This window comes from Podarcis liolepis, assembly GCF_965112155.1.
Source record: "Podarcis liolepis genome assembly, chromosome: 4".
Taxonomy (NCBI): Eukaryota; Metazoa; Chordata; class Lepidosauria; order Squamata; family Lacertidae; genus Podarcis; species Podarcis liolepis.
The window spans coordinates 21,506,702-21,529,676 of NC_139558.1; the positions used below are offsets into that span (position 1 = coordinate 21,506,702).

General features: G+C 43.3%; 2 protein-coding genes across 5 annotated transcripts in view; one reads left to right on the forward strand and one right to left on the reverse strand.

The window, feature by feature from the left end:
• Nucleotides 1-8,675, reverse strand: part of NDFIP2 (Nedd4 family interacting protein 2) — a 60,054-nt gene extending 51,379 nt beyond the window's left edge. The window contains exon 1 of one of the 2 annotated variants that reach the window (XM_083501372.1): nt 8,289-8,675. In XM_083501372.1, the coding sequence (XP_083357498.1) occupies nt 8,289-8,351 (63 nt within the window). In that variant the 5' untranslated portion in view covers nt 8,352-8,675. The remainder of the gene's footprint in view (nt 1-8,288) is intronic. The other variant, XM_083501370.1, reaches the window with a different exon arrangement.
• Nucleotides 8,500-22,975, forward strand: part of RBM26 (RNA binding motif protein 26) — a 47,560-nt gene continuing 33,084 nt past the window's right edge. For 2 of the 3 annotated variants that reach the window (XM_083501144.1, XM_083501146.1), the window contains exons 1-2: nt 10,546-11,019; nt 21,764-21,882. In XM_083501144.1, the coding sequence (XP_083357270.1) occupies nt 10,949-11,019; nt 21,764-21,882 (190 nt within the window). In that variant the 5' untranslated portion in view covers nt 10,546-10,948. Of the gene's footprint in view, nt 8,585-10,545; nt 11,020-21,763; nt 21,883-22,975 lie in introns of those variants that run through there. The other variant, XM_083501145.1, reaches the window with a different exon arrangement.

Genomic DNA, 22,975 nt, shown 5'->3' on the forward strand with positions numbered 1-22,975 from the left:
GTTAAAAAACCTGAGGCATTTTTGTTGGGGATTGTAGGGAAAGTCCTGCCAAAAAACACCAGCGCAGTTAGGGGAAATGTACAAAACTAGTTCAAATATATGTTGAAAGTGTAAAGAAAAGAAAGGGATATTTTATCATATGTGGTGGGATTGTAATGTAATTTAAAAATTTTGGGAAATGATATACAATGAATTGAAGAAAATGTTCCATATAACATTTGTTAAAAAACCTGAGGCATTTTTGTCGGGGATTGTAGGGAAAGTCCTGCCAAAAAAGCTGAAGAACATCTTCATGTATGTGACAACGGCCACAAGAGTTCTGGTAGCACAAGGATGGAAGCCTGAAGAAACCCCAACTAAAGAATCATGGCAAGAAAAACTGATGGACTATGCAGAACTGGCAAAACTGACATATAAGCTACGGGACAAGGATAATTGTGACTTTAAGGATGAATGGGAACCCTTTACAAAGTATCTGAAGATGCAACAAAGCGAACTGGTCTCCTTGGCAGGTTTTGAATAAACATTCACAAACTTTTTATTGATAATAATCAGCTAAATAGTTTGAGGATCTATACAACTTTGTAACATGCAGAAAACAGCAGTCTTAGAGAAACCAAAGACTTGAACTGAGGGAAGTCGGGGTGGGGTGGGGACAGGTGGGTTTTGTGTGGGAGGGGGGAGGGAGGAAAAATGGGGGGGGGACAAGGATAATATGTTTTTGGATAATATGTCTTGTTTTAATTTTGAATAAAAAAACAAAAACCACTGCAGCCATTTTGTGACTGGTGCCCCCAGCACTCTCTCAGCATTTGAAATGTGCCTACTGGCCCAAAAAGGTTGGTGACCACTATACTAGAAGAGCAATGGGGCAAAGCTTGGGGATACTGCTCAGTAGCAGATCATCTGCTTCATATGCAGAAGATGCCTGGCATCTCTAGACAGGGGTCAGAAGGAGCCCTGGAGAATTGCTGCCTACCAGACAAGACAGTATTTACCTATGTGAACCAATTGTCTGATTCATATAAGGTAGCATCTTATGTTCCTGTCTCTAGCTGAAGATACACAGTATTTTTAACGGTGGCGTGCAAAAATGAAGAAAAATCATGAATAGTTTTAAAAGATGCAGCATAATTTTCCGGAACCACTCCAATATCTCAAGGTATCAAGGTATACCTGGGTTATCTGGCTGTTTATCTAGAAAGAAGATTAACGATTCCAAGACGAGCCCTGGGAAGCTCGCTGTGTGTGTTCCTTCTTCCTGGGAGAGCAACAGCTCTCGGATAAGGAAAGAAGAGAATTGCTTGTGAACTCTTAGTTCAGCAGAATTCTTAAGCTGGATTTGCATACTCTCTGGTTTGAGGTGTCTTTTTGAAATCAGCAGATGGTTGCAATAGTTTTGGAAATGAGTCCCCAAGGATCTAACCTTCCCAGAGGCCCCTAAGGCACCAGCTTGTATTCAATGACATTAGCAGATAGGACCTAGAGCAGTGTTTCTTGGGTCTCCAGCTTCTGTTGGAATACAGCTCCCATCATTCCTAGCAAGCAGGACCAGCGGTCAGGGATTGACCCATTCCAAGAACATCATACAGTGGCATACTGTGGGGCAGCTTCAATAGCAGTCTTCAGCTCTTCTACATCGCTCGGTCTCATGTCTCTCATCTTTCTCCTGGCAATGCCCCATAGATTCTCTATGGGGTTCAGGTCAGGACATGGCTCCCCAAATCAACCCAGACTGTGGAAACTTCACATTGGACTTCAAGCATCTGGCATTGTGTGCCTCCCCATTCTTCCTCCAGACTCTGGGTCCTTGGTTTCCAAATGAGATGCAAAAGCTGCTCTCATCAGAAAAGAGATTTGGGGAGCCATGTCATCAGCTGGTGTTGGTCCACTGTGCTTCATTAAGTCCAGGGTCAATGTAGCCGTGTCTACAAGGAGATTTTGGAGCACTTCATGCTTCCTTCCGCAGACGAGCTTTATGGGGATGCTGATTTCATTTTCCAGTAGGACTTTGTCACCTGCCCACACTGCCAAAAGTACCAAAACCTGGTTCAATGGACATGGGATTACTGTGCTTGATTGGCCAGCAAACCCGCCTGACCTGAACCCCATAGAGAATCTATGGGGCATTGCCAAGAGAAAGATGAGAGACATGAGACCGAGCAATGCAGAAGACCTGAAGGCTGCTATTGAAGCTTCCTGGTCTTCCATAACACCTCAGCAGTGCCACAGGCTGATAGCTGATAGCATCCATGCCACACCGAATTGAGGCAGTAATCGATGCAAAAGGGGCCCAAACCAAGTACTGAGTACATGTGCATGCTTCTACTTCTCAGAGGTCCAATATTGCTCTATTTGCTGATTTCATTTAATATTCTAATTTTCTGAGATAGTTAATTTGGGGTTTTCATCAGCTGTGCACCATAAACATCACAATTATAACAAATAAAGGCTTGACATATCTCGCTTTGCATGTCATGAGTCTTCACCTTTTAAGTTGAATTACTGAAATAAATGAACTTTTCCACAATATTCTAATTTTTTGAGTTTCACCTGTATGTGTAGGTACAAAAAGCAAATATGTCATAGTGCAATGAAACTACCATCTTCAGGCAGATCCATCCATTTGACAAGTGCTTAGGGAAACACTGGTGTTTAATTCAGCTAGCACAAAAGGCCTTGGTTTCATACATACAAGTATGAGCGTGTTAAATAGTACACCCATGTACACATGTTAAGGAAATCGTAATTTGACAAGATTTCAAAATCCATCTAAAGTGATGTTTAAAAATGATGTCCACAGGTATTTGTTAGAAATGTAAAGAAAAAGGAGGATCATATGTGGTGAACTTGCAAATTAGTAAAGGACTTCTGGGAAATGATATATAATGAAATGGGGGGGGGGGAATGATGAAGGTACCGTATTTTCCGCCCTATAGGACGCTCCGTCCCATAAGGCGCACCTAGTTTCTGGGGGGGGGAATAAAGGGGGAAAAATTATTTTCCCCCCCCAGGCACGGGGCTGGGGCGGGGTAGGCCCGAGCTTCCCCCGACCCCAGCCCCCAAACAGGCAGCTCTCTACAAGCCGTGGGAGCCCAGCGCTGGCTCCCGCTGCTTGTGGAGAGGTCCGCGAAGCCTGGACGTGCTGATCTCAGCACGCGTAGGCTTCTGCATGCCGGCAACTCTCCGCAAGCAGCAGGAGCACTCCCACTGCTTGCGGAGAGGTCCGCGAAGCCTGGAGAGCGAGAGGGGTCGGTGCGCACCGACCCCTCTCACTCTCCAGGCTTCAGCGAAAGCCTGCATTCGCCCCATAGGACGCACACACATTTCCCCTTCATTTTTGGAGGGGAAAAAGTGCGTCCTATAGAGCGAAAAATACGGTATCTTTTAAGAAGAAGCCAGAAGCCCTTTTTAAAGGAATAATAGGGGAGGAGATTCCAAAACATCAAAAGAACTTATTTCTGTATGCTACGACAGTAGCAGGGATATTATATGCCCAGAAATGGATGGAATGAGAAACTCCAACAAAAGAAGAATGGCAGATGAAACTGTGGGAATCTGCTGAACTGGCTGATTGAACAAGCAGAATTCGAGACCAAGAGAAGGAGATGTTTAAGAAAGAATGGGAGAAATTTGTGGAATATATGAAGAATTATTGTAAACACCTTAAAACGCTAGCAGGACTAGAATGATCAGAGCAGAGAAACGAAATAAGGCTGAAGGTGAATATAAAATGGTAAAAGAGCATTTTGGATATGCAGTCGAATAAGGGAAACTTTAATGAACCGTGGAAGGTGGGGAAGGGAAGTCGAGGATAATGAGATTACTTTAATAAATGTGTATTTGTTGTAAAATTGAAAACTTTAAATAAAATGTGAGGGGAAAGATGTCCACAGGTATGATGATCATACAGTGGTGCCCCGCAAGACGAATGCCTCGCAAGACGAAAAACTCGCTAGACGAAAGAGTTTTCTGTTTTTTGAGTCGTTCTGCAAGACGAATTTCCCTATGGGCTTGCTTCGCAAGACGAAACGTCTTGCGAGTTCTTGCGAGTTTGTTTCCTTTTTCTTAAAGCCGCTAAGCCGTTAATAGCCGCTAAGCCTCTAAGCCGTTAATAGCCGCTAAGCCGCTAATAGCCGTGCTTTGCAAGACGAAAAAACCACAAGACGAAGAGACTCGCGGAACGGATTAATTTCGTCTTGCGAGGCACCACTGTACATGTATGTTATGTGTTCACTAAAGAAAACGCTGGTTTAACATCAGTATAGTTAAAGGTGAAGTTTCCATCAGTAAATTGGAAGGGGATCGTACTGTAAATGTAGGGAATAGATTTCCCTCCTTACCTGTTCTGGTTAAGGTTGTAAATGTGCCCCAAATGGATTAAACGGACATATATAGATAAACAATGCAAACTAGTAACTTTGGTAAGCTTATTTGTAAGCTTATTTGTAAGGTTCACGTTTTGCAAAACAGTAACTTTGGTAAGTTTATTTGTATTCTGCATGCATTGCCATTTTCAGTTAGCAATAAAATTGCATCTTGAATGGAATGCCACAAAGTAGCTGCTTAAATAGGCTTTGATACTTAATTGTAATGTTTGTGACAGATTTGACCTCACAATGCTGCGTGCAACGGCAATGCATCTTCTCTGCAAGATTATTCTAATCTGCATGCATCCTGGTGTATTTATAGCCAATATCATCTCCCTGCAGAACCCTTCAGTCAGGTGGCAATTTCTATATATAGCTGAACTGTATATTAGTCCACCCTAGGGCAGGAGTTCTGATTTCAGATTTACAATACAGCAAACTTTTCAGTTGTCGGCTCTGATGAATGACATTCAGGAATAAAGTGCCATTTTACCCTGTGCACTATGTCTGTCTTTATATTATTCAAAAGTTTTGCCTTGAGTACCTCAAGTGGATCTGGGCGACTGCTAAATAAAACAAAACAAAACCCAAACCACACCAATAGCCCAAATCATTTCAAACTTACTAAAATCCTATTCTGTAGACAATGGTTACAAGCATTAGCATTACAAGATCTTTCTCTTTAAATTCATGCGCAAACATTTTGAGATGATTTGAGCCACTTGAAAGGAGAACTATCGATCACAAGTACGTTTCTTATTTCACAATGATCCAGAGATTGTACCTGAGGGAAGCAAATGTTGCATATAAAACTTTGGGGGTGCCAGAAAGTTGACCGTTGTGGAGTACACTGAACTGCTGAAACTTAGGGCAATATAGGAGGGAAGGACGTGGGAAAGAAACATCACAATTACATCTAAATACTGATGTCTTGCGCTTTGTTTCTGTACAGCTGCCACCACAACAAACACTTCTAAGATTACAGAACTTGTCCTGTCTGGAAGATTCCTGAGAGAATCCAAATGAACTGTATACGGTACATTCGTCTGAGAAAAGGAAGTCCTTCATAAAGATGTTTGCAATTTTATTTATTTATTTAAAAAAGAAGCCATACAGATTTCCCTGCTGCAGAGTAGGTTTTCTGTCTGTATTAGAAATGTTTTTTTTAAAAAAGAGAAACGTGTGTATTTGTTAAGGTTGCTGTATCACGTACACATTTGGAAAGATTTAGAGTTTTTAAAAAGAAGAGTTTTCCTTTCTTGCATACCTCTGAACTGTGTATCATTATGGGATAAATATGTGTATCAATATGGGAGAAATATGGGAATTGTTAAAGCAAACATATAGGGCAGCCACTTAAGCAGAAGAAGAAACAATGTTTGAGCTCCCTCTGGTGGGACCACAGAAGAAGGAAATAAAATAAACTCTGGTCACTGCCAGACTGCCAGTTGTTTTACAGCAGGGAATCAATCCCTTACCAGAAATTCAGGTTTGTGCAATTAAAGAGAACTAAAATGCTGTATTGTTCTGGCCCAACAAATCCACTTGTAAAGGAAACGAGAGAGGTCACTTTGGGGTTAGAAAAGGAATGAGGAAATGCACTTTGAAATGTGGCACAAATAGCCAATTAACCAGTACTTTTTTCTGGAGGTATTCAAGGGTAAGCAGTACCAGCACCCATTTTCCCCCTAGAAAAAGAAAACAGTGGTTAAAAGCGTGGCGCTTCCTGTAACAACATCATGGTTAGTAAGCGGCACTCTTTTCTTCCTGGAAGAAAAGCGCAGTGTTTAACTACTGTGTAAGCACATCAGGTGGGACACGGGTGGCGCTGTGGGTTAAAACACAGAGCCTAGGACTTGCCGATCAGAAGGTCGGCGGCTTGAATCCCCATGACGGGGTGAGCTCCTGTTGCTCGGTCCCTGCTCCTGCCAACCTAGAAGTTTGAAAGCACGTCAAAGTGCAAGTAGATAAATAGGTACCGCTTCGGCGGGAAGGTAAATGGCGTTTCCATGCACTGCTCTGGTTCACCAGAAGTGCCTTAGTCATGCTGGCCACATGACCCAGAAGCTGTACGCCGGCTCCCTTGGCCAATAAAACGAAATGAGCGCCGCAACCCCAGAGTCAGTCACAACTGGACCTAATGGTCAGGGGTCCCTTTACCTTTTTATGGTATAGAAACAGAGTCAGATTTAGGGCAGCGTGACTGGTTTCTCCACGCCAGGGTGCTGCAGTTAGGACATGGTGCATGCGCAGAACAGAGAGAGAGGCGGAGAGGGAGCAGCAAATTTTGGGCTCGCACAGGGAGCCGCTGAAAAACCAAAGTCCACCCTGGTTGAAACTATACCCGCTTATTCAAACAAGGCTAAGTGGCAAGAAAACAGTCTCCTGGGCATTGTCGGCCAATTGGTGCCAAAGAAAGACAGAACATTCTTTATGTATGCTACAACAGCAGCAAGAATACTTATCGCAAAGTATTGGAAGACACAAGACCTACCCACCTTGGAAGAATGGTAGATGAAGGTGATAGACTATATGGGATTGGCAGAAATGACTGGCAGAATCCGAGACCAGGGAAAAGAGACGGCGGAAGAAGATTGGAAGAAATTTAAGAACTATCTTAAGAAACATTGTAAAATTAATGAGTGTTAAAATGATGCGGCTTTAGTAAGTGGATTACAGCTATAAAGATTAAGTTAAAAGAAAAGAAAGGTTAACAATTAGACAAAATTAAGGGGAGGATTTGCTGAACTAAATATTTGAAATTGGAATGCAGAAAGGGGAGGTATGAGGAGGTTGGTGAAGTAAGTTTTAAGAAAATAAGGATTTGTTTTTTCTTGTTTGTATTGTTGTGTTTGATTATATAATTTGTGAAACTTTAATAAATATCTTACAAAAAAAGAAAAAGAAAACAGTCTCCTTTTCACCATATTGAAAATTATCTTTGCAGCGGGGGCCCTCGGACCTTCCCGCTGCCGTGACAGGCCTTGTGGTCTCCTTGGAGCATGTGACGCCTCACGTTCTCAACCCTTCTGAAAAATAGTTAGTGCCCATAGTACTGACGGAGAACTGAGGCAAAGCCGTCCCTTGCCTAAAGCCACCTCATGAGTTCATGGAAGGGGCAAGATTTGAATGGAGGATTTTCCGATTCGTAACTCCAATCCAACCACTTACCTGGGACTTCTGAACGGACACACGCAGGATTGTAGTGGCAGTGTCCTTGCCACTTTGAGAGCTACGGTGTCACAAGCAAGCGAACAGGTGGGGAACAGGGAGCACAAGAACATAGAGATGAGCCCAGCGGATCGGACCAAAAGCCCAGCATCCTGTTTTCAAAGTGGCCAGTCAGATAACTGTGGGAAGCCATGCCACCTCCAAACATGATACCCAACTAAGACACTAGTCCGCATGAAGCAAGCGCAGAAGACAGTAGGCTTACATTGTCGAGTTTCCTTTTGCCGACTCTAAGTTGCAACAAGAAGCGGAGGTGAAATTTGTCAAACCGAAGCATTTTTTAAAGTTAGAAATGTTCAGATGTGTACATTCTTATTTTATGTAAGTATATGAACATTGCTGTGGAGGTCCATTTTCTAGGAACAGGATTTCCGACGGTCCCCCCCCCCAAAAAAAACACCTACCCAGAATGCCAATATCAACATTCCGATATTTGGAATTAACCGTTTCCCCTCCAGTCTTGAACCTGAAATATTGAGATTTCCATTTGGATTTTCTCGTTCATTTCCCCCCACATTCCCATCTTACAAAAAGACAACTGCTTTCTAACTCCATGTATATGTACAACACATTGATATTCTTACATTGCAGTGTTTTCCCCGGACGCCTGCTGTTTTTACTCCGGGGGTGCACTATTCTCCTCCTCTGTTAAAAAACGAGCTATTCGAATGAGGGAAGATGCAGTACCTGAGATCCATTCTGCCTGTTTCCTACGCCAGATGGTGAAATTCCCCTTGTGTCAATTTCCATACTTCATGGGCACACAAAATCAGGCCCACAGACCGTAGTGTCAAATCTCATTTTTCGCACAACAGCCATGGGCTTGACAGGCTCATCCCGATGTCACCAAGTTCCATGCACGGTCATTCCATTCTACAAACAATTGTTTAACAGCCAAGAGTCCCCGTGTTGCTAAGGATATTGATGCATTCCAGGAACATGGAGAATTTCAGCCTGAGATCCTCAGTTCAGGTCCATTCGCGGTATGTAGCATTTTACGGCTTAAATCCTCAGAGGATTTGTCACACTACAGGATTTTAATGGCTTCACATTTGACTGCTGTAGTCACATGACGGAATTCATTTCTATTTCTGCTGTGTTCAGGAGGAGGACAAAACTATTTATAATATTTATTATACAGTATTGATGACCATAATTGATACTCCCATGAACACGGAAGCAGTTAGCTGCTTGGAGGCACTTGGAATACAGAAATAGCCAAATGGGGAATGCTAAAGAAGGCCAAAAACCTCTATCCTCAAAACAGTCCCTTCCTTTCCTTTTAAATTAGCAGCCACAAATTGCATATGCCATACAGTCTTGGGCCCTCATACCCAAGATTTATTGAATCATCGGACAAGACTAGCATTCTCAGGATGCTTTACATGTGATAGGCCACATATATCTCATAAAACATGAACAGGAATGCAGCTACGGTTATACAACACTACATCCAGCATGAAAATGTTCTATCATAAAGCATGGAGAGTTACAAGTGCTGCTGTTCCTCCAGCCCCGAGTCCAGCTAAATCATGAAGTTAATTCTTCATTTTGTAATTACATCACTAATACAGTTTGTTATTCCATATTGGTATATTCAAACCCACTTAATGGCGGCGAGATACACTTTAATACACTCCCCACAGCCTGCTATATTCAGTGTTAGGGTAGGCAAAAATGGGCAAAATAGCTGTTTCCCCAGTGAATATTTGTGAATAGAGTTTCCAATCCACTTTAGCGACTGAGCGCTGAGTTTGTGGTATAGTAAGAGCTTTGCAAACTTTTCATGTTGCTGATATGCTTTTTTAAGACTTGCATCATTTTGCGATGCAGTGTTGTTGTTGTTTAGTTATTTAGTCGTGTCCGACTCTTCGTGACCCCATGGACCAGAGCATGCCAGGCACTCCTGTCTTCCGCTGCCTCCCCCAGTTTGGTCAAACTCATGCTGTTAGCTTCGAGAACACTGTCCAACCATCTCGTCCTACCTGTCGTCCCCTTCTCCTTGTGCCCTCAATCTTTCCCAACATCAGTGATTTACTAGCAAACCAGAGGTTAAACTAACCCCTTTCCAGCCCCGGAAGGAGCATTCGTGAGACACACCTACAGACTGCAGCTGACATACTAACGTGTTGCACTATTTGGAAATGGGGTCCTTTACCTTTACTTAAGTTAACAATAAAGAAGCATAGATGAGCACTGAAAAGATTGTGCTCCTAACAATTCAACGATGTGCATCTTGAAAGTGATTCCTGCAGGGTTTGGCAGTACTTACTGCCAAGTAACTGGGGTGAGCAAGAGGAAAAAAGAAGCACAAGGCATCAGGACACGTTCCAAAGGCACAGCATAGTCATATGCCAGACGCAAAAGAGTCTTGCAGAACATGGAAAGGCAAGCACATTGTGGCAGAACGGGCTCATTTCAGGCACACAAGCACATTTATATAGAGGGCGGAAATTCCAAACCCTCCAACATTTCTCCAATGAAAATAGGTACATCTTATTCAATAATAATAATAATAATAATTTTAGTATTTATTCCCCACCCTCCCAAGACTGGGGTGGAATCTACACACACATAAAAAAACGCTGTAAAAATGTTTTGTTTTTTTTTTAAAAAAAAAGTTTTGAAAAACACGTTGCATTTTGCAGAGCTTACTGTCGCCATCTAGCATCACATTTGTATACTGCACTTTAAAACACATTTAAAACGTTTTATTTGCAGCTGTGTAGCTGGGTTGCTGCAGCCACTCTGGGCAGCTTTCAGCATATAAGAAACATAATAAAAATAAAACACTAAAAAACTTCCCTCTACAGGGCTGCCTTCAGATGTCTTCTGAAGGTTGTATAGGATTGCATAGCCTTCAGACCGGCCACGCCCCCCCCCTTTTGAAGAAGATCCCGGCCCTTCAAACCAGCCGGGGATGCGCGCGCAGCCTCCTCCTGCTAGTGACGCCGCTCCCAGCCGTGCGCCTGCGCGCTAGCTCGCTCTCCCGCCTCCCGCTTTCCCCGTGCGTTGCGCCCCCTCGCGAGGTTTCCGCAAGCCTCGCGACGCTTCCCCGCCGCCATCTTAGTTGTTCCTTGCGCGGAAAGAAGACGAGGAAAGGAAGGGAAGGGGCGGGAAAAGGGGGGTGGGTGGAAATAAGAAAGAAAGGAGAGAGGCTTTAGCTGGGGCCGCGTCCGCATAAGCATTCCGGGGTCAGAGTCAGGGCCGGGGAGGCTGCTTGCCCACCTGCCGTTACCCCTTTCCTTGGCTCGGGCCTCTCTCTCGGCGTCCCCTCAGGCCCGGGGCCCTCGCCGCCAAGCCCTCGTCACCGCTGCCTGAGGAGGCGGGGCTCGGTCCGGCTCTGGATGGTGGCGAGAATGATCATAGAAAACTTCGAGGCGCTGAAATCGTGGCTCAGCAAGACCTTGGCGCCCATGTGAGTAGTAGGGAGCGTGGGGAACGTCTGAACGCGCGCGCACACGTGTATTCAGGGCGCCTTCATTCTGCATATGCGTGTGCGGAGGTGCATAAGTGCGCACCCGCCCGCGTGGAGCCTCTGCAAGCGGGGGTTACACAAATGGACCCATAGTGTCACCGGGGTGGGGGGTGGGGTGTCTGGTGTGCAGAAACCTGACGACTTCTTCCTCCCTTGCATCCAGTTCAGTGGTTCCCAATCGCGACGAGTGACTACGTTGCAAGGTTTGGCTGGGGATGTTGAAAAGCGGGGTCGCCTAGCCATAACACACCCCTGTCCCGCCCCCCCCCCAACCATGAACGCCGTAGGCATTGGAGTGTCTGAACAGCTTCGAGACCTGAAGCTCTATTACTGTACCTCAGAAGCAAACTGGAATGCCAGGGTTGAGACCGAGATGGGAAAGCTAGGAGCCCTGTGGCACCTTAAACCTAGGTTATGGGCTCCACGGTGTGCTTTTTTATTGTCTTAGCAAGAATACAAAGCTGTAAATGAATGAACAGCAGCTAAAACGTTACGTTGATTTTGCACATGGTCTGGTCCTCCCTAATACAGTGGTACCTCGGGTTACATACGCTTCAGGTTACAGACTCCACTAACCCAGAAACAGTACCTTGGGTTAAGAACTTTGCTTCAGAATGAGAACAGAAATCACATGGCGGCAGCAGGAGGCCCCATTAGGTAAAGTGGTGCTTCAGGTGAAGAACAGTTTCAGGTTAAGAACGGACCTCCGGAACGAATTAAGTACTTAACCCGAGGTACCACTGTATTCTTAAGAGGGCCTCTTCTCCAGTCTTCGGAGAGCAGCTGGAAGTGGGGAGGCAGAAAAAGGTCCTCCTTTCCTTCCACTCTGCAGTTTTAAGCAGAAATCTCAGGTGCTGTACTGCGCCCAGAGCTCAGAAACGGCTCATGCTAATGATTTCCCTGTCACAGAACAAGCCTCGAATAATGGGAGTTTCGAACGCTGGGTGTAGGCAATTTAAAAGTAGCACACGTGTTCTGTTCAAAGCTATTGCAGTGCACTACCCAAACAGAAAGTGACAGCCTTAAAGGCTGTCTGTGGTTAGCAAGAAAACCACCATCACCTTATGATTATTGAATCACTGTTCCCAATTAGGGGTCTAGGGACCCCTGGGGGTCCACAGCACCTATCCCGGGGGTCTGCAACTCCATTCCTTGCTTCTCCCTTAAATAAATTTTTGCATGGTAATATCACAAATTTTATCGTCTTTTTTTTTTTTAGCGTACCTAAAATCGTTTGCTTATTAGGGGCTGCTCCACATTTTGTTCAAAAAATTGCCTTGCAGAGGTAGCTACCATAGAGTTGTCAAATTTTCCCATGGCTTGGATTTTGAAAAATAGTAATTAGCTAATTGGGAACCACTGATCTAGTTCACTCTGTGAAGGTGTGTTTGTTTTTTTGTCTTTGGTGGGGTGGAGGAGGGGGGAACATTGTGTATGGAGGTGCTTTCAGCTCACGACAGCCCCTATACCTGCAGCCTGTAGTGGTACAACTCGAAACAAAAGTTGGAAATTAGCCCACATAGCTATTGCTGCCTCAAAGTTTGTGGAAGGGCACTGCTGGGCAAGAGGATGGGTGACTTGACCTTCCCTTGCTGTATTTGTTGCGAAAGTTTGCTGTGCTTAACTGATCTGCACCTATGGGTTATATATGTATGTATACCTTGATCTGGTACACCTGACTCTTACATATGTATGTTTCAGACTTTATAGTGTGTAAATAACTGATGCTGTATAGAATTATACCACCATCATATTGGATGATGTATAGTTTCCTTATGAGAAAGCACACTTAATTAACAAATGCTTTATGCACTTCTGTCATAAAGTCGTATGTTTCACAGTTCCTTGTGAGCAAGGAATTAAAGGGTAAAAGTAAAAGTTCAGTTGCAATTTTTTTTTGAAATGTCAACTGTTTTCCTGTTTGAGACTCTTGCCTAACAATGTATTAAATTGAATTCTTGGTTCACTCTTTGGTACATTGAATTGTTGACACCAAAGTTTGAGAGTGCAGTGTGTTTTTAATAGATGATTATTCTTGCCAGCTATTTCTGGGCTACCACCAATTCAAAGGGTTTGCACTGTGCAGCTGATATGTAGAAAAACATGCAGGAATTGTGATTTGTGGCAAAGCAGGGTGTTGGTAGAGTGGAAATACTCCTGGGATGAAGAATCAGCAATTCTTTTAACATAACAAAACATCATTTTAATATAACTTACTGCATAAAAGCAGAATGGACAAAACACGATAATAAAATTTAATGACTGTGCTACTCCTTTGCATTGTCTCAGAAGTTGAACACTGTAAGTTGATTTCTGGATGTGTAACTACATTTTGGGATTATAGAACTGTAGAGTTGGAAGGTACCCCAAGGGTCATTTATTCCAATCCTCTGCAATGCAGGACTCTCTTGCCCAATATGGGGCTCAAACCCACAACCCTGAGATTAACAATCTTATGCTGTGTGCAGATTAAGCCTCCATAACCAGTGTGATAAGAAATGGTATGAAGAGTTATCATTGATTCTCAGTTTGTCCAGTTTTTGGTCACGCCAGGGATTCTTGTTTCAAATGCAGAAGTAGGGACCTTGTACAGAAATCGTTACATTCTTTGCAAGAGCTGATTTGTTTGGCTGAGGATAGTGAACCCTAGATGGAAATGCAATAGGAGCTTTTTTAACACAAAAGTCCTGGAAGGAGCAGATGACCATTTAGATTCTAAAGGTGTGATTTTGGGTGCCAAATAAATACAGTGGTACCTCTGGTTATGTACTTAATTCGTTCCGGAGGTCCGTTCTTAACCTGAAACTGTTCTTAACCTGAAGCATCACTTTAGCTAATGGGGCCTCCCGCTGCTGCCGCGCCACCGCCATGCAATTTCTGTTCTCATCCTGAAGCAAAGTTCTTAACCCAAGGTACTATTTCTAGGTTAGCGGAGTCTGAACCTGAAGCGTATGTAACCTGAAGTGTATGTAACCCGAGGTACCACTGTACTGAAAATGCAAGACGATTCTTTAACTCTTGTGCCCAGTGAAGTGTGCTGTGTGTGGAAACATTCATGTGTATATGCGCAAAGAAGGGGAAATCTTGAAATCCTTTGTCAGATACGTATATTTTTGTGCAGTTTTGCGGTTAGGTTTCAGGAGTGGTTGGTCATCTGCTACATCTTGTTGGTAAAAGCGGCACCGCATTGTGGTTGCTCTCTGCCTTAAGAACAGAAGAGATAGGACACATGTAGCCACTTCATAAAATGGGAAGGGCTGCAGCTCAGAAGTAGAACATTTTCTTTGCAAGAAGGTTCAATCCCTGGCAACTCCAGGTAGGGCTAAGAGAAATTCCTGCTAGAAACCCTGGAGAGCCATTGTCGGTCTAGACCAGGGGTTCACAAACTGTGGTCCACAAACATCATTCTGGTGTTCCACAGTGTGCCTGTGAATTCTGTGGACTTCAACTTGTAATCAGTGTTGGATAAGAAATAAAAGAAGCAGTTAAAATGCAAATAGAAGTCACACATCATTTCGCCTAGTGCATTACAATAGCTACAATAGGCACGCGGGGGTGGGGTGGGTGGGAAATCATTAACTGGCCCTTCAAGAGTCTAATTTTCAAACGGTTCATAGAGGGGAAAGTGTTAGGGAATCACGGGCCTAGATAATACTGGGCTGCTTTGACTAAGTGTATGGTCGTTTCCTATATTGCATAGTACTTTTCTGTTAATTGTGGAGCTGGGAAATGCAGTACTGCTGCTGATGCAGTCCTAGTGCTCTGTTGTCTAGCCCAGTGTTTCCCAACCTTTTTTGGGCAAAGGCACACTTGTTTCATGAAAAAAATCTCGAGGCACACCACCATTACAGCCCCGTGACGTCAGCGCGCAGCGTCACGCCGGGAGGGACGCACGAAAGTGTAAGTTTCAATTTTTCCCCCTCCCCCTTGCCTTCCTTCTGTGCCAACCGCCAAAAAGCCAAGACTTTAGGGCAGCAGGTCGACACGGAAGAAGCTCCTACCTAAGGACAGGTGCGACGGCCGTGTCCTCTTCTGCCACACTTGGCAGCCCTGCCTCACGGTCGTGACTCCCACCCTGATTTCTCCCCGCAGGTCGAGCAGCACAGTCAGCCCAATGTGTCCAGCCCAGACACAAGCCCCGCTTCCCCACTCTAGATCCTGAATGCGACCAAGTGCTCTGGACTCCCGAGCAGGGTGGGAAAGAGGACTCGCATCTGGTAGCCTCCGGGCTCCTCGCCTGCTCGAGGGATGGCATTGCAGGCAAGCTGCCGGCCGTCGCCATCGCCGCCCCCTCATGCGAGTGGACCTGCCCGGAGTGGTGGGCCGGGGGAGGCTCGCTCTCTGTGGGGATGTGGCCCGCACGCGCGGCCCCGCTTCCTCCTGCCCAGGGCTGAGCTCCTTACCCGCGATCTCGGTCTCGCGCACGCGGATCCCACTTATTCCGAAGCTCGCGCCACTAGCCGGGGCTCTCACACCGTGCCAGGGCGAGGCGGCGCGGCCCACTGACGTTATCGCGGCTCGCCGCCGCCCTCGACTTCCCTGTTCCCTCCCCTCCCTCGGGTCGCCGTGGTTACCGAGGACTGCAAGCTGCTCGGGCGAGCGTGGGGCATTAAGTGGGAGAAGGAAAATTAAAATTAAAACTCGCCTGAAGGCCGCCTCTCTGGATATGAAGCTATCTTTCAAATTTTTTAATTTTTCCCGCGGCACACCAGGCAACATCTCGCGGCACACTAGTGTGCCGCGGAACAGTGGTTGGGAAACACTGGTCTAGCCTTCTTAACAAGCAAAAGGTCTTATCTAGGTAGAGTTGAGGGAATAAATACAACCATTGTAGCATTTCACTATTTACCTGCTTGGGGCAGAGTAGCATAGGGCAGCAATAGTTGCTTGGGCAGGTTCACCTTGAACTTTCAGGTGATCTTCGGAAACGATTATTACCAGCTCTAAGTGAGTAGCAAATTACATAGCTACATTTGCAAGTAATAGTAGCACACCATGGAGAAAGATTCTAGTTCCGCCTTGTTCTTGTTGCACTGGATGAGCACACTTTTTTCCCACACCAGAGAGTTTTTAAAAATGTGACTCATTCCATCGTCTGAAGTGAGATGGTGTGTTCTGCCATTCCCATTTCCATCTTATAGTTCTGCATGTCTGGACCAAGCTATTCTTTGCAGATAAATATGTGGCTAAGGAAAACATTGACTTGGAATCTTTTTTTTTATTAATATCACTTTTTGATACCAAACATGGAGACTTCTTTGCAATCAATCTCAACAAGAAACATGCATAAACTTTTCTTTCATTTGGCTACCGATGCCACTTCAAATATGGTAGATTTTCTTAATGGAGAATCTATCTGATAAAGGATGAGTGTCCTCATAAGACAGCAGTCTTGTGAACACAATAAGTAAATATGGAATGGTTATTGTGAAAATAGGTTTTGATTATTATTCTGAACAGTCTTTCTCCCTGTTTTCCTTGTTAATATACTTGTCTCCTAGTTTAAAAACATCCCTGGAGGTGCTGTCCGTGTAGACTGGGCAAACACTTTCAGTCATTGTTGTTGCCGTGTTGATTCACTGCAGTGCTCCCTGGAGTTTTCAGTCATATTTATTTCTCATTTGAACTACTTGTTTGATTTGCCTTTTTCAGGATATTCAACCTATTGCCCTTTAGTTCTCTTGGAATGATACTTTTTGCACAAGCTTACTATTTTCTAACTCAGGTTATTTTGGGAAATCATGGTTAAACATTTGTATTGTACAGAGACATTGTAGAAGCATAGGCTCATTAAAATGGAAAGTGTTCCTTCTGCTTGTTAAATGCCCTGGGATTTTGTTGCTGTAATTCATTATGACGGGAATACAATCAAGGAGATGGTTTAAATGTAGTTCATGGTTTTATTATTACTTTGGTTTCCCATCTTTTATATTACCGTAAATAAGCGGTGTGTAGGGAAATCTTTGGGCAGGAAGAGGAAGGGACAGCATTGAGAGGCATGCAAGTCCCCAAAAGGAGGCAAAGCCTCAAAATGATGCAGACATTTATTGGAACAGTAAACTGAAGTGCATTGTATACATTTCTGAGGCAAATAAATTTCTATTCCATTTACATTGCCTGAATAAATGTTAAAATGCCTCGACTGAATCGTCACAATGTGGAATAGAAATCTTTTTCTTGAAGAAGGTGATCACTTATTTACTTGAATCTAATAAGCCATTGAATCTAATGCACACCTCAATTTTCAGAACCTTGAAACCGAAAAAGTATTGGCTGGCGTATGTAAATGTGCCATAGAATCTAATGTACACCTTAATTTTCGCAACGTCATTTGGCAAAAAAAGGTGATCATTAGATTCGAGTAAATACAGCATGATGGACATACTTTATTTTGTAATGTATTTCTACAGTTGCCTGTTTTGAGACTTAAAGTCCTCCTTTCTTTTTTAACTTCCTGAGAGGATTTGTTTTCTTCCTATATTCTAAAAGTTTTTGGTCTCCTGTTTTCTTATATTTTCTCACATTTTTCATGTCATTTGGATTCTTTATACATAGTTCATAGTTTAATATATGAGCAAGTTGCATGGATGACCCATTCATTTTGCTCCCAGGGAACAGCACTAAAAACTGTTATGTTTGGAAAATATGATGTTGCAGGTAAGCTACTAGTAGTTGGATTTGTTCTTTGCTGTTTGCACCACTTTTATATAATGTTATCCAAAAGAATACAAAGATAAAGTGTGTATAATTGAATGTTGCTGAGTGGGCAGAGTTTGTAGCTCAAAATTGGGGTATACATTTATAATTTTCATTAGGCTTCTGAAACTTGATTTCTGGAAATATTTGCTCAGATGGCTAAACAAATTATGATGCTATGCCATATTGGCAACAAGATTCTTGTCAACAAGTCAATTAAAAATGGTAAATGTTGTATGTAAATAGTTCGAAGGAGTTTGTGAGCTATATAAAAACTGGAAGAATGTCTGTAACTGACAAGAGAGCTAAACTTCCATTTTTTTAAATGACTTTTTTAAAAAAGGTATTTAATCTTGTACCATGTAATTGTGTAAACTTTCAAGCCTCGAAAGGTTTGCTGAGTAACTGCAAAATACAGTGATTTTTAACAAGTGTGTGTTGCAGTCTAGCATGGTTTTGAAACATTTGAAGCAGATGTAAGCTTCTGAACTTGATGCATCCAGGGGAATCATGACACAGGAAGCTTCATATGGGAAAGGGTTTAAAGGGTACACAACAAGGGACATCATCATGGCAACCAGCCCCTACAGGGTCTTTTGTTATCATTCCAGCACCATTGTTGGCTCACCTTCCTCTTTACTCGACATGATTTTCATGCTTGAGTCAGACTGTTGAATTTCTGAGAAGCCCACATATTTTTATTTATCTTTATGATTTCCTATGTACCCTTCATTGTAAGGTCCCAGGATGGGTTACAACAATAAAATGCAAAATTATGAAAACAGATGAAGCAATTGCAATGATAATGTATGTAAACTGTTCCAAACAGAAGAGAACAATGTAAATTCAACAGAGGAGGAGGTGGTTTCCAGAAGATAAAACAGTAGAACAGACTCCCACGAGAGGTGGTGGAGTCTGCTTCCTTGGAGGCTTTTATGCAGAGGTTGGTTGGCCATCTGTCATGTATGATTTAGTTGAGAGTCCAGCATTGCTGGGGTTGGACTAAATGACCCTTGGGGTCCCTTCCAGCTCTACAATTCTATGATTCTATGAAACATTAATTCAGTGGCCATATACTGTGCAGAATATATAATAGATGTATGAATTCCTGAAATGCTTAGAAAATTTAATGTAATACTGGTAGGGGACCGTTCACTGATAACTTTGAAATTTTAAGACAGAGGTTTTCAACCTTTTTGAGTCCACAGCTCCCTTAACCAACTCCATTTTTCTACTGCACCCCTGTGGGGCTCTGGAGCCCAGTTATGTCACCCCTTTCTCACAGAACTGGCAGCCTCTTACCCTTTTTAGAACACCCTCCCTTGTGGAGTGTTTCCTCAACCTCCTCTTACCTGTCCTTGGAAGTCCTCCAGGCAGTCACTACTGCCAACCCTGGTCTCTGAGCTCCCCCCCCCCCTGCCCCAAAGAGAGGTGCCTCCTCACACTGCCTCACAGGGGCCTGGGAAGAGGATGCCCCCAGCCTTGGTGGCCCAACGGAGCCTGGTCAGAGGTGAACATGAGGCCAGCACCTTACTCACTTTGGGAGGCAGCAATAGCAGCAGCGCGTGCTGCTGGGTCTGTGTGGTGGAAAGGCACCCTTTCAGAACCAGACACTCAGGCTCCTAGGCAGGCCTTGCACACAGCAAGCACAAGAAAGGCAGAACCGTGCCTGTCTGCCAGGCCTCCCACTTGTCTGTCCATTCCCAACAGCAAGGACCTGGCGGACTGGCTGGCTGAGCTCCCTCGCCTGCTTGCTCCAAGGCTTCCTCAGCTCCGGGCAACCAGCACCCCCTGACCAGTCCCTGAGACACACCATTCGCCTGAGGAGCTTGTAGCCAGGGCTGCTGCAACAAACAGCTGTGAAAGCCCTTGGAGGCAGACACATGAGAGGACATCAGAGGAGGGAGGGGAGGAAAGCGGGACTGAGGCCAGTATTGCCTGTGGCACATCTCACCTTCTTTCAAGGCACCCCAGGGTGCCATGGCACACTGGTTGAAAACCGCTGCTTTAAGGTATCCTATACCATATTTCACAAACTTCAGTTACTTGGTACTCAATCACTGTATTGTTATTATTTTTCAGTGCCTCAAAATGGTGGGTTGTAGCCAGCTAAGTTCTATTGGTAGACCCATTGAAATTTAATGTACTTATTAATTTCAGTGGTTCTATTCTCAGTACAACAACAACAAATTATATTATTTGTATGCCGCCCATCTGATTGGGTTGTCCCACACTCTGGGTGGCAAGATACACCTTGTATCTTGTTTTTAAGAATGGGAAGTGCTTATGTTTAATATTATGTTCGGTGTTTTTTCTAATCTCTGTGCAAGTGACCGACTGTTTTGTCTTGAAGAACATGATGGATAAGGAATATTTAAAATAGTGTAACGTTAATTTTTAATTTAAAAGAACATCCAGTCTTGCAAAGACCATTGATCTTTCAGGTGTTCCCAGTTTCCTTGAACCATCTCTTTAAGGCTACTTTGATCATGACAGTCAGAGAACATTACTTGTTTAGATGGAATATCACACTCCTCCACAGAGAGACTGAAATTAGTCTCCTTTAGATAGATGCACAATGATGAAACAAGTTAGTAAAGTTTCAGCTGAACCCTATGCCAGTCGTGTATCACACCTACATCTTAAGGATACTCTAGTTGGATAAGTAAATTTGAAGATGACGTGTATGAGCATATTGAAAAGCCTAGATCTCCCTTTATCTGGAACTCTAAAGCAATTTGGTGGTAAATGTGTGGAATGTTATTGACCCTGCCCTGATACCATTTGTGGTGGTGTTAAAGGAAGTGAATGTCTTGGGATCATGTTGACTTCTTGGACTTTTGTGCAGCTTTTATGGTTTCTCAGTTACTACAGTAGTGGCAGAATTGACATCAAAAGTTGTAAAAGTTAAAACCTTGATTTTTCCATAATTTAATCGTCACAGAAATAACCTATGGCAATTTATACTTCACCATAGTGCTTTTTTAAATAGAACTGTATTATAACAAGCTAAATACACACAGGTATCAATATATAACAGTATTCCACAACCTTTCATCATTGAGGACTATTTGCAACATTGAATTGTGGAAGAACCCAAAAGTTTTATGAATGCTTTTTCAGTGCTGTTGGGGTGCATTTAACCCCACTTGTCAATAGATGGTTAAGAAATAAGTGACAATGTGATTGTCCTTGAGCCAACTTTTGGTTAGCCATGAAATGCTTTTATGTTTAGTATTAGCCGGTTCTCTTTTTCTCTGTGTCATACCTCATCAGCTAATTACATATAGTCTGCAGAACAGTAACTAATGGCTAGAAGCCCAGTAATTTATCATTGATAAAATGAACATCACAATGGTAAAACTATTCCAATGAAACTTCACACACCTTTTTTTAAATAAGTAAGAACAGCAGAGGCCACAATTCCTTTACTAACTAGCAAAATGTTACAGGTGGTGACCATATTGCGTGGGGTTTCTGTTCTTGCCCCCCTGTACATGTCGGTGGAACATATATTAGCCAGTCCTGTTCTGCTCCGCCCCCATTCCACATCCAAAAGCTCCCAAGTGTTGGCAATTACACATCAGTTGAACGCTCCTAAAATGGTCATGCCTGTATTTTAATGGTTGGGGCAAAGGGGATTTAATACTTTGCAGAAAGCCTGGCTGAAGGGTACACAATGCCCAGCATTTTGGGTCAACCTTACACATTTTGACACCGTTACTGAAGGCTGGGTAACCCTTGTTAAGGATGGGAACAGCCATGAGCACAACAGTGGTCCAAAATGCAGTAAAGCAAAACAAATTGATGAAACTCATAGACTGGCTTTTTCAGTAGAAGTTGACACTTGATTCATTTTATATAACACACATCAATGCAAAATGAAAGTGTAAAGATACGGAACACCCTGGGCATACTGCACCAACTCAAGTTAACTTTTTAGGATATCTTCATTACTGACAGCAGTCTTGTTTTGCTCCTTTTACAGATGTGATGCAGACCCATCAGCTCTAGCTAAGTATGTTCTTGCTTTGGTAAAGAAGGATAAAAGTGAGAAAGAACTGAGGGCACTATGTGTTGATCAGTTGGATGTGTTTCTTCAAAAGGGTAAGCTCTTGTAAATATATCACTGACTTGTTTGAATTCTGACTCCATCTTGAATTAATTGTATATGATTATTATTGCATCCTGGGCTGAATTAAATAGATTATTATTGCATCCTGGGCTGCATTAAATAGAACAAAAAAGTATGCAGCTCAACAGATTTGTTGATTCAAAGAAATAAAGTAGTGTATAACATCTAAGAGACATTACAGATACTCAAATCCTGTTGTAGAAAATAAATGCATCATATGTTTCACTCTTGGAAGCTCTGAATCCTTTTGAGTGGTTATTGGATCATCATCTAGAATTAAGTATTAGAAATACTAAGAATTAAATAGTAGATGCCTTAGATATATAAAAAATACAGTTGTACCTTGGAAGTCGAACGGAATCCGTTCCGGAAGTCTGTTTGACTTCCAGAACGTTTGGAAATCAAGCCGTGGCCTCTGATAGGCTGCAGGAAGCTCCTGCGGAACCCGCGTTGGGCGTTTGGGTTCCAAAGAACATTCACAAACTGGAACACTGACTTCTGGGTTTGCAGCATTCGGGAGCCAAAACGTTTTACTCGTAAGGTGTTAGACTTCCGAGGTATGACTGTTAGTATAATAAATCAACTGCTTTCAATTACAGAGCACTCCCCAGGCATTTTTATAAACCCAAACATTTTGTCATTTTTAAATGAATAGTGCAGTTTGTGAGTTTGTATCTGTCACACCAAAAATTGGATGTAGTCAACCCAAAGTTGTGTTTTAGTCTACCATCTTGATTCAAAATGGCTCCTGGCATCCAAACATTGACGAAGACTACCACCCCCACCTTGGGCATTCTTCTACCAAGTTTGGTGACGGTATATCAAGAGGCAACCTATAGAGAACAGACGAACAAAACTTTCCAAAGTGCATAGTAGATATACTTCTCTTCTCTCTCCTCTGTGCTCTGCTTGCCAGAACTGCTCTTTTCCCATGTGCTGTCTATAAAGAGTGTGCCAACACTTGAGGAGGCAGATGAATGCCTGATGCTGCTTTTCTCAAGATTGAAAGCTCCAGGGATGGGTTTTGGGGATAGCACTGTGCCATTGATGGGAAAGGGTTGGTGA